General features: G+C 45.4%; 1 protein-coding gene across 4 annotated transcripts in view; it reads left to right on the forward strand.

Annotated features, from left to right (window-relative positions):
• The window catches only part of tec (tec protein tyrosine kinase), a 301217-nt gene that overhangs the window by 170258 nt on the left and 117976 nt on the right, over positions 1 to 12983 (forward strand). For all 4 annotated transcript variants that reach the window (XM_070870133.1, XM_070870134.1, XM_070870137.1 and 1 more), the window contains one exon: positions 5457 to 5662. In XM_070870133.1, coding sequence (XP_070726234.1) covers positions 5457 to 5662 — 206 coding nt within the window. The remainder of the gene's footprint in view (positions 1 to 5456; positions 5663 to 12983) is intronic.

Here is a 12983-nt window from a genome sequence, read left to right on the forward strand (position 1 = left end):
TCGCCTTATGAGCACCATTCGACAATGCAGAGGTATTCAGAAACCGAAAGGGATACCACTCTTTAAATGTGCAGCTGGTGTGCGACCACATGCAGCGCATCCTGGCAGTGAATGCCCTCTATCCAGGGAGGGCACATGATACTTTCATCTTGAGTGAGAGCACTGTCACACGAATGTTTCAGCGACAAAGGTAAGGGCACAGCTGGCTGATCGGGGACAAAGCATACGGCCTAGCCACCTGGCTCATAACCCCCCTCTGCAACCTTTCTCCTTCTTAGGCAGTCCCTCAGAATTGAGAATGACTTGCTTCCACACTAAAAATGAGTTCTCAGGTGACTGAAGAGTCCAATGTGGGACCGACAGTCTCTGTCACAGGTGGTGCAGATGGTGGTTGAAGGAATGGGAGGTTGGGGTGCCTGGGTTGCCGCGCAATCCATCTGCTGTCGACGCTTGGCTTCAGCTTGCTCTTGGCGAAGAGCCTTGAGGTGTTCAGCACCTTCCTGGATACTTTTCTTCCACTTTTTGCAGTCTTGGGCCAGGGCTTCCCAGGTGTTGGTGGGAATGTTGCACTTTTTCAAGGGGGCTTTGAGGGTGTCCTTGTAGCGTTTCTTCTGCCCACCTGGTGTTCGCTTGCCGGTGTCAAAGCTCCAAGTAGAGCACTTGTTTTGGGAGTCTCATATCGGGCATGCAGACAATGTGGCCCATCCAGCGGAGCTGATCGAGTGTGGTCAGTGCTTCGATGTTTGCCTGAGCGAGAACACTGACGTTGGTGCGCCCAGCCTGCCAATGGATTTGCAGGATCTTGCGGAGGCAGCATTGGTGGTACTTCAGTGCTTTGTACAGCAGGCACCTCATAGTCCATGTCTCTGAAGCACATAGGAGGGCGGGTATCACCACTGCTCTGTAGACCATGAGCTTGGTGCCGGGTTTGAGGTCCTGGTCTTCAAACACTGTCATCCTCAGGCGACTGAAGGCTGCACTGGCACACTGAAGGTGGTGTTGCACTTCGTCATGTAGTAATCCCTCTGCTATCTCATTCTTAGATGCTTTAAAAATGCGTGGATGTAATCTGTCCGGACCAGTGTTTTTTCCTCTTTGAGTTTGATTAGTTTATTTCATGGGGCCAATTTTCCACATTGCCGATTTTTGGCGCAGTTGTAGAAGTACGTCCGATTTTTTTTTTGTGGCCGACTGCGCCAAAACAAAAGTTGCAATTTTGCCGGAATAAACTTTCATTTTGGAGCGGCGCAGATTGTCCCTAAACTCTGGGCACCGAAAAACTGAGGTTGTCAGGGTAACAAGGGACACACTGAAGGGCTGAGGCTGCAAAGTGCAAGATGCAGCAAGAAATAAGCAATTGTAGAGCCCCGGTGCCGCTGCTATCCCAGGCTGAATGGCCCACCCTCCCCGTCCCCGGTCCCATGTCCCACTGCTAACACGGGCCAAATGGCCCCCCATCCCCGATGCCGCTGCTATCCCGGGCTGAATGCCCCCCCCCGTCCCCGGTGCCGGTGCTAATCCTTGGCCAATCAATGTTGGAACCAAAGACTACCTAAACCTCCCTGCTTCTGCTATTTCATACTGTTTTTGGAAATTTGACTTCGGGCAGAACCTTGTATAGATTTTGATCATTTTTAAATTCATCCCTAGGAATTTAACCAAGTCTCTTTCGTTTAATAGAATTGGGGAATGGGTTGTTGAAAACAAGGTTTTCACTTTTTAAACTAAATTTTAAAAAAAAATCTCAGTTAATTTAATTTCTTTTGAACTTAAAAACAATTTAGGTAAGTCAGCCTAAACAAAGAAAACTTTTACAAGCAATGAAATAAACAAACAAACATTTAAAATTATTTTAATGTTTACAACATAATCAATATCAGTTACTGGAAATGAATGTGAATAAAAGACAAGCAAAAGAGTGGACCTGTTATTCCTCATTCTGCTTGTTAAGTAAATTGAACTGATTTCCTGTGATGATGATTGTATTTTAAATTAGGACAAGCAGTGGTTTAACAGACTCAATGTGCAGTCAGTGCAACTACTAAGGATAATAAAATTATAGGCAGATAATATGCTTGAATATTACAGGAAGAGATGAACAAATTAATAGTACATCGTCAAAATGGAAAATACATTATTTTGTTCATGGTTTTCAAATTATCATTTCACCACGGAATCCCCCAACTTAAATTTGAGCCCAAAATTAATATATAAGTTTCAACAAGTTTTAACCACTTAGCTGCTGAAATTATCAATTGTTTACTTTCAACTTTCAACTTTTTATTGATTTTAAATTCTCTACGAAACATGCCATAAATATGTTATAATAGCTTTATGATGGCATTCTCCCATTTAGCTAACTTTGCAGGACATTCACCCGATGTATGCCTTTCAGTCAAACAAACAGAACTGTTCAATGTCAGTATAAAATCAACAAGAAATTCAAGAGGCCCAGGATAGATCTTGTTGTTTTTAATCCACTTTCTGAGATGAAACACTTCTGTTTAGTGCTTCAGTTCATCATCATCATCATTATCATCATCATCATCATCATCATCATCATCATCATCATAAGTAGTCCCTTGGAATCGAGGAAGACTTGCTTCCACTCTAAAAATGAGTCTTTAGGTGGCTGAACAGTCTAATACGAGAACCACAGTCCCTGTCACAGGTGGGACAGATAGTCGTTGAGGGAAAGGGTGGTGGGACTGGTTTGCCGCATGCTCTTTCCGCTGCCTGCGCTTGATTTCTGCATGCTCTCGGCGATGAGACTCGAGGTGCTCAGCGCCTTCCCGGATGCTCTTCCTCCACTTAGGGCGGTCTTTAGCCAGGGACTCCCAGGTGTCAGTGGGGATGTTGCACTTTATCAGGGAGGCTTTGAGGGTGTCCTTGAAATGTTTCCTCTGCCCACCTTTGGCTCGCTTAGATGTACATGTATCATCAGTTTTCTTATCCAACTGATGGAAACAAGTTCAAAGATCACGTAGACCTGGCCACTCACAATCGGCGCTACCTGACAGACAATCAAGTCTGGACTGTTTTAACTACTGTGTTGCCTAAAGAACATATTTTATTTTTGAATGGCCCCTCTGCCCCCGGTGCTGCTGCTATCCCGGGCCGACTGGCCCCCCGCCGCCCCCCCCCCCCACACCCCAGGTGCCGGTGCTATCCTGGGCCGAAAGGCCTCCCGCCTCCGGTGCCATGTCTTCAGCTCCGCTAAAACAATGGTGTCTTCTTGACTTATGAGGAAAGGTTGAGTAGGTTGGGCCTCTACTCATTGGAATTCAGAAGAATGAGAGGTGATGTTATTGAAACATATAGGGCCCAAGTTTCCACAAGAATAAAAATGGGCGCCCCTCCGAGCTGGGCGCCCGTTTTTCGCGCTTAAAACGGCGCCTAAAAAAATCCTCGGTAGTCTCCACCGACTTACAGGTCCTGTGGCACTCGGCGCAGCCGGCACGAGTTGTGGGGGGGGCGGAGCCAGGTCCCTGCGCTGAAAACAGTGCCTGGACCTCTGCACATGCGCGCTACAGTCGGCACGCAAGTGCAGTAGCTCCAGGCGCCGAACTGTGTGGGAGGGGCCCGAAGCACGCAGCCCCTAGCCCTGGCCCGATGGCCTCACTGGGGCTGCGTGAATGAGGCTCCTCTCATGGCCAGCTCCTACTCCCCGCCCAACCAGACCCGGCACTCGCTCCCCCCCCCCGCCGACCAGACCCGACCCGACACCCGCTCCACCCCCCCCCCCCGCCCGCCCCGACCCGACACCCGCTCTCCTCCCCTCCCGCCCCGACCCGACACCCGCTTTCCCCCCCTGCCCCGACCCGACACCCGAGACCCGCTCCCCCCCGCCCCGACAGAGACCCGCGCTCCCCCCTGCCCCGCCCCGACCCGAGTCCCGCTCCCCGACCCGAGGCCCGCTCCCCCCCCCCCGACCCGACACCCGCTCCCCCCCCCCGACCCGACATCCGCTCCCCCCCCCCCGACCCGACACCCGCTCCCCCGACCCCCCCCTCTCCCCCCTCCCTCTCTCCCCCCTCCCTCTCTCCCCCCTCCCTCTCTCCCCCCTCCCTCTCTTCCCCCCCCCTCTCTTCCCCCCCCCCTCTCTCTCTCTCCCTCCCTCCCTCTCTCCCTCTCTCTCTCTTCCCCCTCCCTCCCTCTCTCTACCTCCGTCTCTCACTCAGCGGCACGAACAGCTGCAGAATTCTCCCTGGCTGAAGCACTTTCACACAGGTAGGAAGATGGTTTATTTAATCTTTTCTTGGCTTATAAATGTTTATCCAGGTTGGATTTATTTGTATAATATTTGTAGAAGTATAAATAAGGATTTATTGTCAAATTTAATGAGTTCCCTTCCCCCCCCCCCACCACGTTCTGGACGCCTAATTTGTAACCTGCGCCTGATTTTTTCATGTGTAGAACAGGTTTTTTCATTTCTACAAAAATCTTCACTGGCGCCATTCTACTTTAGTTTGGAGTACATTTTCACTGTGGAAACTTTCAAATCAGGCGTCAGTGGCCGGACACGCCCCCTTTTGAAGAAAAAATTCTGTTCTAAACTAGAACTGTTCTACCTGACTAGAACTGCAGAAAAAAAAATGTGGAGAATTGCGATTTCTAAAATAGTCCGTTCTCCACCAGTTGCTCCTAAAAATCAGGCGCAAATCGTGTGGAAACTTGGGCCCATAAGGTCATGAGGGGTCTTGACAAGGTGGATGCAGAGAGGATGTTTCCACTGATTGGGGAGACTAGAACTAGAGGGCATGATCTTAGAATAAGGGGCCGCCCATTTAAAACTGAGATGAGGAGGAATTTCTTCTGAGGGTTGTAACTCTGGAGTTTGCTGCCTCGGAGAGCTGTGGAAGCTGGGTCATTGAATAAATTTAATACAGAGATAGACAGTTTCTTAACTGATAAGGGAATAAGGGGTTATGTGGAGCGGGCAGGGAAGTGGAACTGAGTTCATGATCGGATCAGCCACGATCGTATTAAATGGTGGAGCAGGCTCGAGGGGCCGTATGGCCTACTCCTGCTCCAATTTCTTATGTTCTATGTTCTCTGCGCCGATTTTAAAAAAATCCTACTTGGCCAAATTCACTTAAATGGTCAGAAATGGCGCACCCGGCACCCCCCGTGATGTCAAAAAATTGGGAACTAAAAAAATCGGCCGTAAGTAGTTTAGGATGGCGCAGAAACTTTGGTGAAACGTGCAGATTTTAAAACCAGTGTACGCCAAAAAAAGAGTGCAGAATGGTGGCAAAAATTCAGCCCAATATATCCTGTTGTTATTTTAAATGCTTTGTTATCTAAAAGTACTTGGCATCAGAATGTAACATGCATGACTGGGTAAATTAGGTTTAATTCATAGTTTTAGTAAGATTTGGATGATGTCTGATTCATCAAATTTACCTTTTAATTTTAAAAAGTATTCTATCTTGTTTCTTTATCCTATTTAACAGCTACACAGCCATCTACCAGGGTCTATTCGTAAGCCTCCATCACCCCTCCCACGAGATGAAGACGAGGAGGAGGAGGAGGAGATAGTTCTAGCAATGTATGACTTTGAAGCATTAGAGACTCATGATCTGAATCTAGTTAAAGGTGAAGAATATGTCCTGTTACAGAAATGTGATGTGCATTGGTGGAAAGCAAAAGATAAAAATGGGTAAGTGTCTTCTGCTGGCTCTTGCCACTTGGAACCAATGTATTTGAGTGCTTGGTGTGACTGAACATTGCATAATTCTACAATAAATATAACTCAGTGGTTCCAGTACAGTAGTGAAACCACTCAAATTTGTATCGTCATCATAGGCAGTCCCTCGAACCGAGGATGACTTGCTTCCACACCAAAAAAGGGATGAGTTCACAGGTGTTTCAATGAAGGACCTAATATTCCAGATCCCAAACTACATATTGAAGGGTGGAAGATGCCTGTGCATGGATTCTTTTAACGTGTGGTGGCTGTTGCACACCAGCCACCACACGGGCTTGACAGAGCTAGGTCTTGGTCCAATGGCAAGACGACTGGAGACCAGCTCTGCTGCATGGACCAAGTGCGCACACATATCGCAGTGTGGGCTGGCCCATGCTGCCCCTGGGCTCTTGCCTCTTCTGGGCTCCGAACTCACGCCTCTCCTGGGCCCCGATCACATCCCACTACGAACTCTTGCCACTTCTTCTTCCCGACCTCGCCACTCCTTCGCCCCAACCTCCCCGCACTGCAATCAGCGACCTGGATTTGGGTGACGTCAAATTTGTATACATTAACTCTGTTTCTCCCTCTCCAGGTGTTGCCTGACCTGCTGAGTATTTCCAGCATTTTCTGTTTTTTTTTTCAGATTTCCAGCATCTGCAGTATTTTGCTTAATCTGCTCTATTTAAAATAAAATCCTTTAATTGTCCTACATATCAGGCCAGTTGTTGATTCCTACATTAAAAAGATTTATGAGGACGTGGTATACTCTTTCAGTATTAGCACAAACTGATAGAATGTTATTACGGCAGTATACTGCTTTCCCAGGCTCTGAAATGGAAGCCTTGAAGTAGTCCCTGTAAGGAACGCAGTGTACTGTTGCAAGAACATTTTACTTAGCATTTTGCTAAGTGCTGGACTCTTTTTGGGCTGAATTTTGTGGTAGAAGTAACAGTGAGGCTAACGGTGCTCATCGTTACTTATCTGAAAATCATACAGCAACTTCTGGTGACCGCACATGTGCAGATAAATGCAGAAATTACAAAATTGCTGTATGAGATGCCCTGCTCCTCCAAAATTTGCACAATACCGATATTTCGCCATCCGACTCATCGTTCAGATACACTAAACAACGTGACGTTCCTGTACTTACCTCATATATAATGGACTAAACTTGCCAGAAGAAGTTAGGGCTTGTCCATTCCAATGTAACGGCATGATAAATCTTTACTACTGCCACTTTCTGCCGCTGAAAATTTATTTTTAGAGTGTGAAGTTTCATTCCTTCAGATTTTAATTATTGTTGGAGATTTTAAAAATACATATTTTTTTTAACTTTTTCTTTGTTTTTTTTCTTGCTCTTAAATACAATTAATCTTTCTTTATTTTGCTTCCTGTACCTGACTTGACATTGAAGTCATTATTTTAACATGCACATCCTGGTTCAGACTTTGCGCTGCTCATTAACGATTCTTCAATCTGATTGGTTAAGGAAAAGTTTGTGAGCATCGGTACTTTTGCCACGCCTGGTCGCAAAGCCCCGTTATCATCCCCTGGAGGGGCTAACGGGAGGCGCAAAGGAGGAGAATTTCTCGGCCTTTACTCTTGTACGCCAATCCTTTTGTAATAAAGGTTAACATACTATTTGCTTTCCTAATTACCTGCTGTACCTGCATGTTAACTTTCTTGTGATCATGTACAAGGACATCCAGATCCCTCTAAATACCAACATTTCCCAGTCTCTCACCATTTAAGAAATATTCTGTTTTTCTATTTTTCTGACCAAAGTAGATAACTTCACCCTTCTCCACACTGTATTCCATTTGCCATGTTCTTGCCCACTCACTCACAGTAAAGAAAGCAGATGGCATGTTAGCCTTCAAAGCGAGAGGATTTGAGTATAGGAGCAGGGAGGTCTTGCTGCAGTTGTACAGGGCCTTAGTGAGACCACTCCTTGAGTATTGTGTGCAGTTTTGGCCTCCTAATCTGAGGAAGGACATTCTTGCTATTGAGGGTGTGCAGCAAAGGTTCACCAGACTGATTCCCGGGATGGCAGGACTGACATATGAAGAAAGACTAGATCGATTAGGCTTATATTCACTGGAATTTAGAAGAATGAGAGGGGATCTCATGGAAGCATATAAAATTCTGACGGGATTGGACAGGTTAGATGCAGGAAGAATGTTCTCGATGTTGCGGAAGTCCAGAACCAGGGGTCACAGTCTAAGGATAAGGGGTAAGCCATGTAGGACCAAGATGAGGAGAAACTTTTTCACCCAGAGAATTTTGAACCTGTGGAATTTTCTACCACAGAAAGTTGTTGAGTCCAGTTTGTTGGATATCTTCAAAAGGGAGTTAGATGTGGCCCTTATGGCTAAAGGGATCAGGGGGTATGGCGAGAAGGCAGGAGTGGGGTATTGAAGTTGCATGATCAGCCATGATCATATTGAATGGTGGTGCAGGCTTGAAGGGGCCAAATGGCCTGCTCCTGCACCTATTTTCTATGTTTCTATGTTTCTATGTTTCACTCAACCTATCAATATCCCATTGTAGCCTCTTTGCATCCTCCTCACAGTTTACTTTACCACTTAACTTTACTTTATCAGCAAAGTTGGATATATTACACTCCATCCCCTCATCTAAGTCATTGAGAAAAATTGTAAACAGCTGAACATTTATTCCTACTCTCTGTTTTCTGTCCGTGAAGTGATCCTCAATCCATGCTAATATATTACCCCCAATCCAATGAGGCCTAATTTTGTGTAATAACCTCTTGCGTGGCAACTTATTGAATGCATTTTGAAAATCCAACTACAGTAATTCACTGGTTTCCTCTTATCTACCCTGCTAGTTACAAACCCCAAAAACACTATTTTGTCTCACGATTTCCCTTTCACAAATTGGTGTTGACTCTGCCCAATTATATTATGATTTTCTAAGTGCCCTGTTACTGTATCCCTAATAAAAGATTATAGCATTTTCCCTCCTACTGATGTCAGGCTAACTGGTCTATAGTTCCTTGTTTTCTCTCTCCTTCCTTTCTTGAATAGCAAGATTACATTTGCTACTTTCCAATCCACGAATCGAAGGGAATTTTGGAAGATGACAACCAATGCATCCACTATCTATGTAGCCACCTCTTTTAAAACCCTAGTGTGTAGGCCATCAAGTCCAGGGAATTGTCAGCTTTTAGTCCCATTAATTTCTTTACTACTATATCTTAATACTAATTTCTTTAAGTTCTTCATTCTCGCTAGGCCCTTCGTTCCCCACTGTTAACTGGAAAGGTTTTGTGTCTCTACCCTGAAAACAGATACAAAGTACAGGTTGAACCGCCCTTATCCGAATCCTCGGGACCTGGCCTGTTCTGGATAAGGGATTTTTCTGGATGAGGGGTGGTCATGTAAAATTGGATGGTACAGGTACTGAGCAAGGGGATATCGGGGCTGGCTGGCTGGGGATGCGGCAGAGAGATCATTGGGGAGGCGGTGGATTGCGGGGTCAGGCCAGCGATTACGGGAGTCGGCAGCGAGGAAGGACTTTAGTTTGTTCATGTCAGAGTTCTGTGTATGTGCCACCCGGTGACCTGGAATGGTTCTCGACGAGGGGTGGTTCCGGATAAGGGAGATCTGGATAAGGGAGGTTCAACCTGTATTCATTTAATGTCTCTGCCATTTCTTGAATCTCCATTATAATTTCTCCTGTCTGCTTCTGCTTACTTTCGCTAATCTCTACCTTTTTATATACCTGTAAAAGCTTTTATAATCTTTTTTCTGCCCCTCACCAGTTTACTCTCATATCCTCTTTTCTCTTTCTTTAACAATTTCTTGGTCCTCCGTTGCTGAATTCTAAATCCTCCAAATTCTCTTTTTTGGCAACGTTATGAGCCTCTTCCTTTAATCTAATACTGTCATTAACTTCTCGTGTTAGCCACAATTGGACCATTTTTCCCATGGGGTTTTTATTCCTTAAGGGAAATTAGTTGCAAATCATGAAATAATTCTTTAAAAGTTTGCTGTTGCTTATCTCGCGTCATGTGCCTGAAAGGCTGGCACAGGCTCCTGATATGCTGGATAGCTTGATTGGATTTAAAATAAAATAGCACAGGATTATGTTTAAATTTGACTACTAATCTTAGTAACTGATGGTTCTGAGCATTCTATGAACTATGATTTTTATGAATCTTAATAGAGTGTTTCTTGTTTACTATCTTGCCTCCCTACATTGAACTATATTGCATAATTGCAAATGTCACCAGCAGAAGGAGCGCAGTATTAGATAGAATTATACAATGGTTACAGCACGGAAGAAGGCCATTCGGCCCGTCGAGCCCATGCCAACTCTCAGCTAGTCCCACTCCCCTGCCCTGTAGCCCTGCAATTTTTATTCCTTCAGATACTTATTCAACTCCCTTTTGAAAGATAAAATTGAGTCTGCCTCCAACACCCTTTCCAGATCTTAACCACTCTCTGCGTAAAAAAGTTTTTGCTTACATGCCTTTGGTTCTTTTGCTAGTCACCTTAAATCTGTGTCCTCCGGTTCTTGACCCTTCTGCCAATGGGAACAGTTTCTCTCTGTCTACTCTGTCCAGACCCCTCATGATTTTGAACACCTCTTTCAAATCTCTCCATCTTCTCTGCTCCAAGGAGAACAACACTAGCTTCTCCAGTTTATCAGTGTAACTAAAGTCCATCATTTCTTGAATCATTCTCTTAAATCTATTCTGCACCTTATCTAAGGCCTTTCACATCCTTCCTAAAGTGTGCTGCGCAGAATTGGACACGGTATTCCAGTTGGGGCCGAACCAGGTTCATCATAATTTGCACAATTTTTTACTCTCTACCTCTATTTATGAAGCGCAGGATCCCATAAGACTTTTTAATTGATTTCTCAACCTGCCCTGCCATCTTCAATGATTTATACACACATACCCCCAGGTCTCTCATTTCGTGCACCTTTAGGAATGTACCATTTAGTTTATATGTCCTCTCTTCATTCTTTCTACCAAAATGCATCACTTCACACTTTTCTGTGTTAAATTCTATCTGCCACGTGTCTGCCCATTTCACCAGCCTGTCTGTCTTCCAGAAGTCTATCAATCTCCTGCTGACTGTTCACTATACTTCCAAGCTTTGTGTCATCTGCAAATTTTGAAATTGTGCTCTATAAACCCATGTCCAAGTCATTACTATATATTAAGAAAAGCAGTGGTCCCAGAAACGACCTCTGGGGAACACCACTGCACACTTTCCTCCAGTCCGAAAAACACTGCCACACCACCTTCTACCTTTCCTTCCCTTACCAGTGGGGCAGACTCACTATAGGTGGTGGCACGGTGGTATCCAGTTGGGAGGGAGTGGCCTTAAGCGTACTCAACATTGACTCCGGACCGCATGAGGTCTCATGGCTTCAGGCCAAGCATGGGCAAGCAAACCTGCTGATTACCATCTACTGTCCTCCCTCAGCTGATGAATCAGTACTCGTCCATGTTGAACATCACTTGGAAGAAGCACTTGAGGGTAGAAAGGGCACAGAATGTACTCTGGGTGGGGGATTTCAATGTCCATCACCAAGTGTGACTTGGTAGCACAACTACTGGACGAGTCCTGAAGGACATAGCTGCCAGACTGGGCCTGCGGCAGGTGATGAGAAAACCAACATGAAGGAAAAACCTACTTGCCTCGTCCTCACCAATCTACCTGTCGCAGCTGCATCTGTCCATGACAGCATTGGTAGCAGTGACAACCGCTCACTGAGGACACTCTCAATTGTGTTGTGTGTCATTACCACTGTGCTAAATGGGATAGATTCAGAACAGAACTAGCAGCTCAAAACTGGGCATCCATGAAGCAGTGTGGGCCATCAGCAGCAGCAGAATTGTAGTCTGTCGCAATCTTTAACCTCATGGCCTGGCATATCCCTCAATCTACCATTAACATCAAGCCAGGACCCCAATCCTGGTTTAATGATTGACCGAGTGTGGTATCAAAGAGCCCTAGTATCGGGGGAATCGGGGGAAAACTCTCCACTGGCTGGAGTCATGCCTAGCACAAAGGAAGATAGTTGTTGTGGTTGGAGGTCAATCATTACAGCCCGGACATCACTGCAGGAGTTCCTCACGGCAGTGTCCTAGGCCCAACTACCTTCAGCTGCTTCATCAATGATCTTCCCTCCGTTATAAGTTCAGAACTATGGCTGTTTGCTGATGTTTGCACAGTGTTCAGTTCTATTCACAACTCTCCAGGTAATGAAGCAGTCCATGTCCACATGCAACAAGACCTGGATGATGTTCAGGCTTGGGCTGATAAGTAGCAAGTAACATCCGCGTCACACAAGTGCCAGGCAATGGCTATCTCTAATAAAAGAGAGTCTAACCACCACCCCTTGACTTTCAACGGCATTACCATCACCAAATTCCCCATCATCAACATCCTGGGGGGGTGGGGGAGTCACCATTGACCAGAAACCTAACTGCACCAACCACATAAATGCTGTGGCTACAAGATAAAACAATCGCTATCATTGGAGAAAAAGTACTAGACAAACTAATGGGACTAAAGGTGGACAAGTCCCCTGGATCTGATGACCTTTTTCCTAGGGTCTTAAAATAAGTGATGGCAGAGATAGTGGATGCAATGGTTGTAATCTACCAAAATTCCCTGGATTCAAGGAGGTCCCATGGATTGGAAATCTGCAAATATAACACCCATATTTAAGAAAGATGGAAGACAGAAAGCAGGAAACTATAGACCAGTTAGCCTAACATCTATCATTGGGGAAATGCTGGAGTCCATTATAAAGGAAGCAGTAAGAGGACATTTAGAAAATTATAATGCAGTCTAGCCGAGTCAGCATGGTTTTATGAAAGGGAAATAATGTTTGACAAATTTGCTGGAATTATTTGAGGATGTAACGAACTGGGTGGATAAAGGAGAACCAGTAGATGTCGTGTATTTGGATTTCCAGAAGGCATTCGATAAGGTGCCACATAAAAGGTTACTGCATAAGATAGGAGCTCACGGGGCTCTTGGAGGTAATATATTAGCATGGATAGAGGATTGGCTAACTAACAGAAAACAGAGTGTGTCAGGATAAATGGGTCATTTTCAGGTTCGTAAACTATAACTAGTGGAGTGCCACAGGGATCAGTGCTGGAGCCTCAACTATTTACAATCTATAGTAATGACTTGGATGAGGGGACCAAGTGTAATGTAACCAAATTTGCTGATGATACAAAGATAGGTGGGAAAGTAAGTTGTGAGGAGGCCGCAAAGAATCTGCAAAGGGATATAGA

The sequence above is a fragment of the Pristiophorus japonicus genome, chromosome 2, assembly GCF_044704955.1.
Source record: "Pristiophorus japonicus isolate sPriJap1 chromosome 2, sPriJap1.hap1, whole genome shotgun sequence".
NCBI classification, from domain to species: Eukaryota; Metazoa; Chordata; class Chondrichthyes; family Pristiophoridae; genus Pristiophorus; species Pristiophorus japonicus.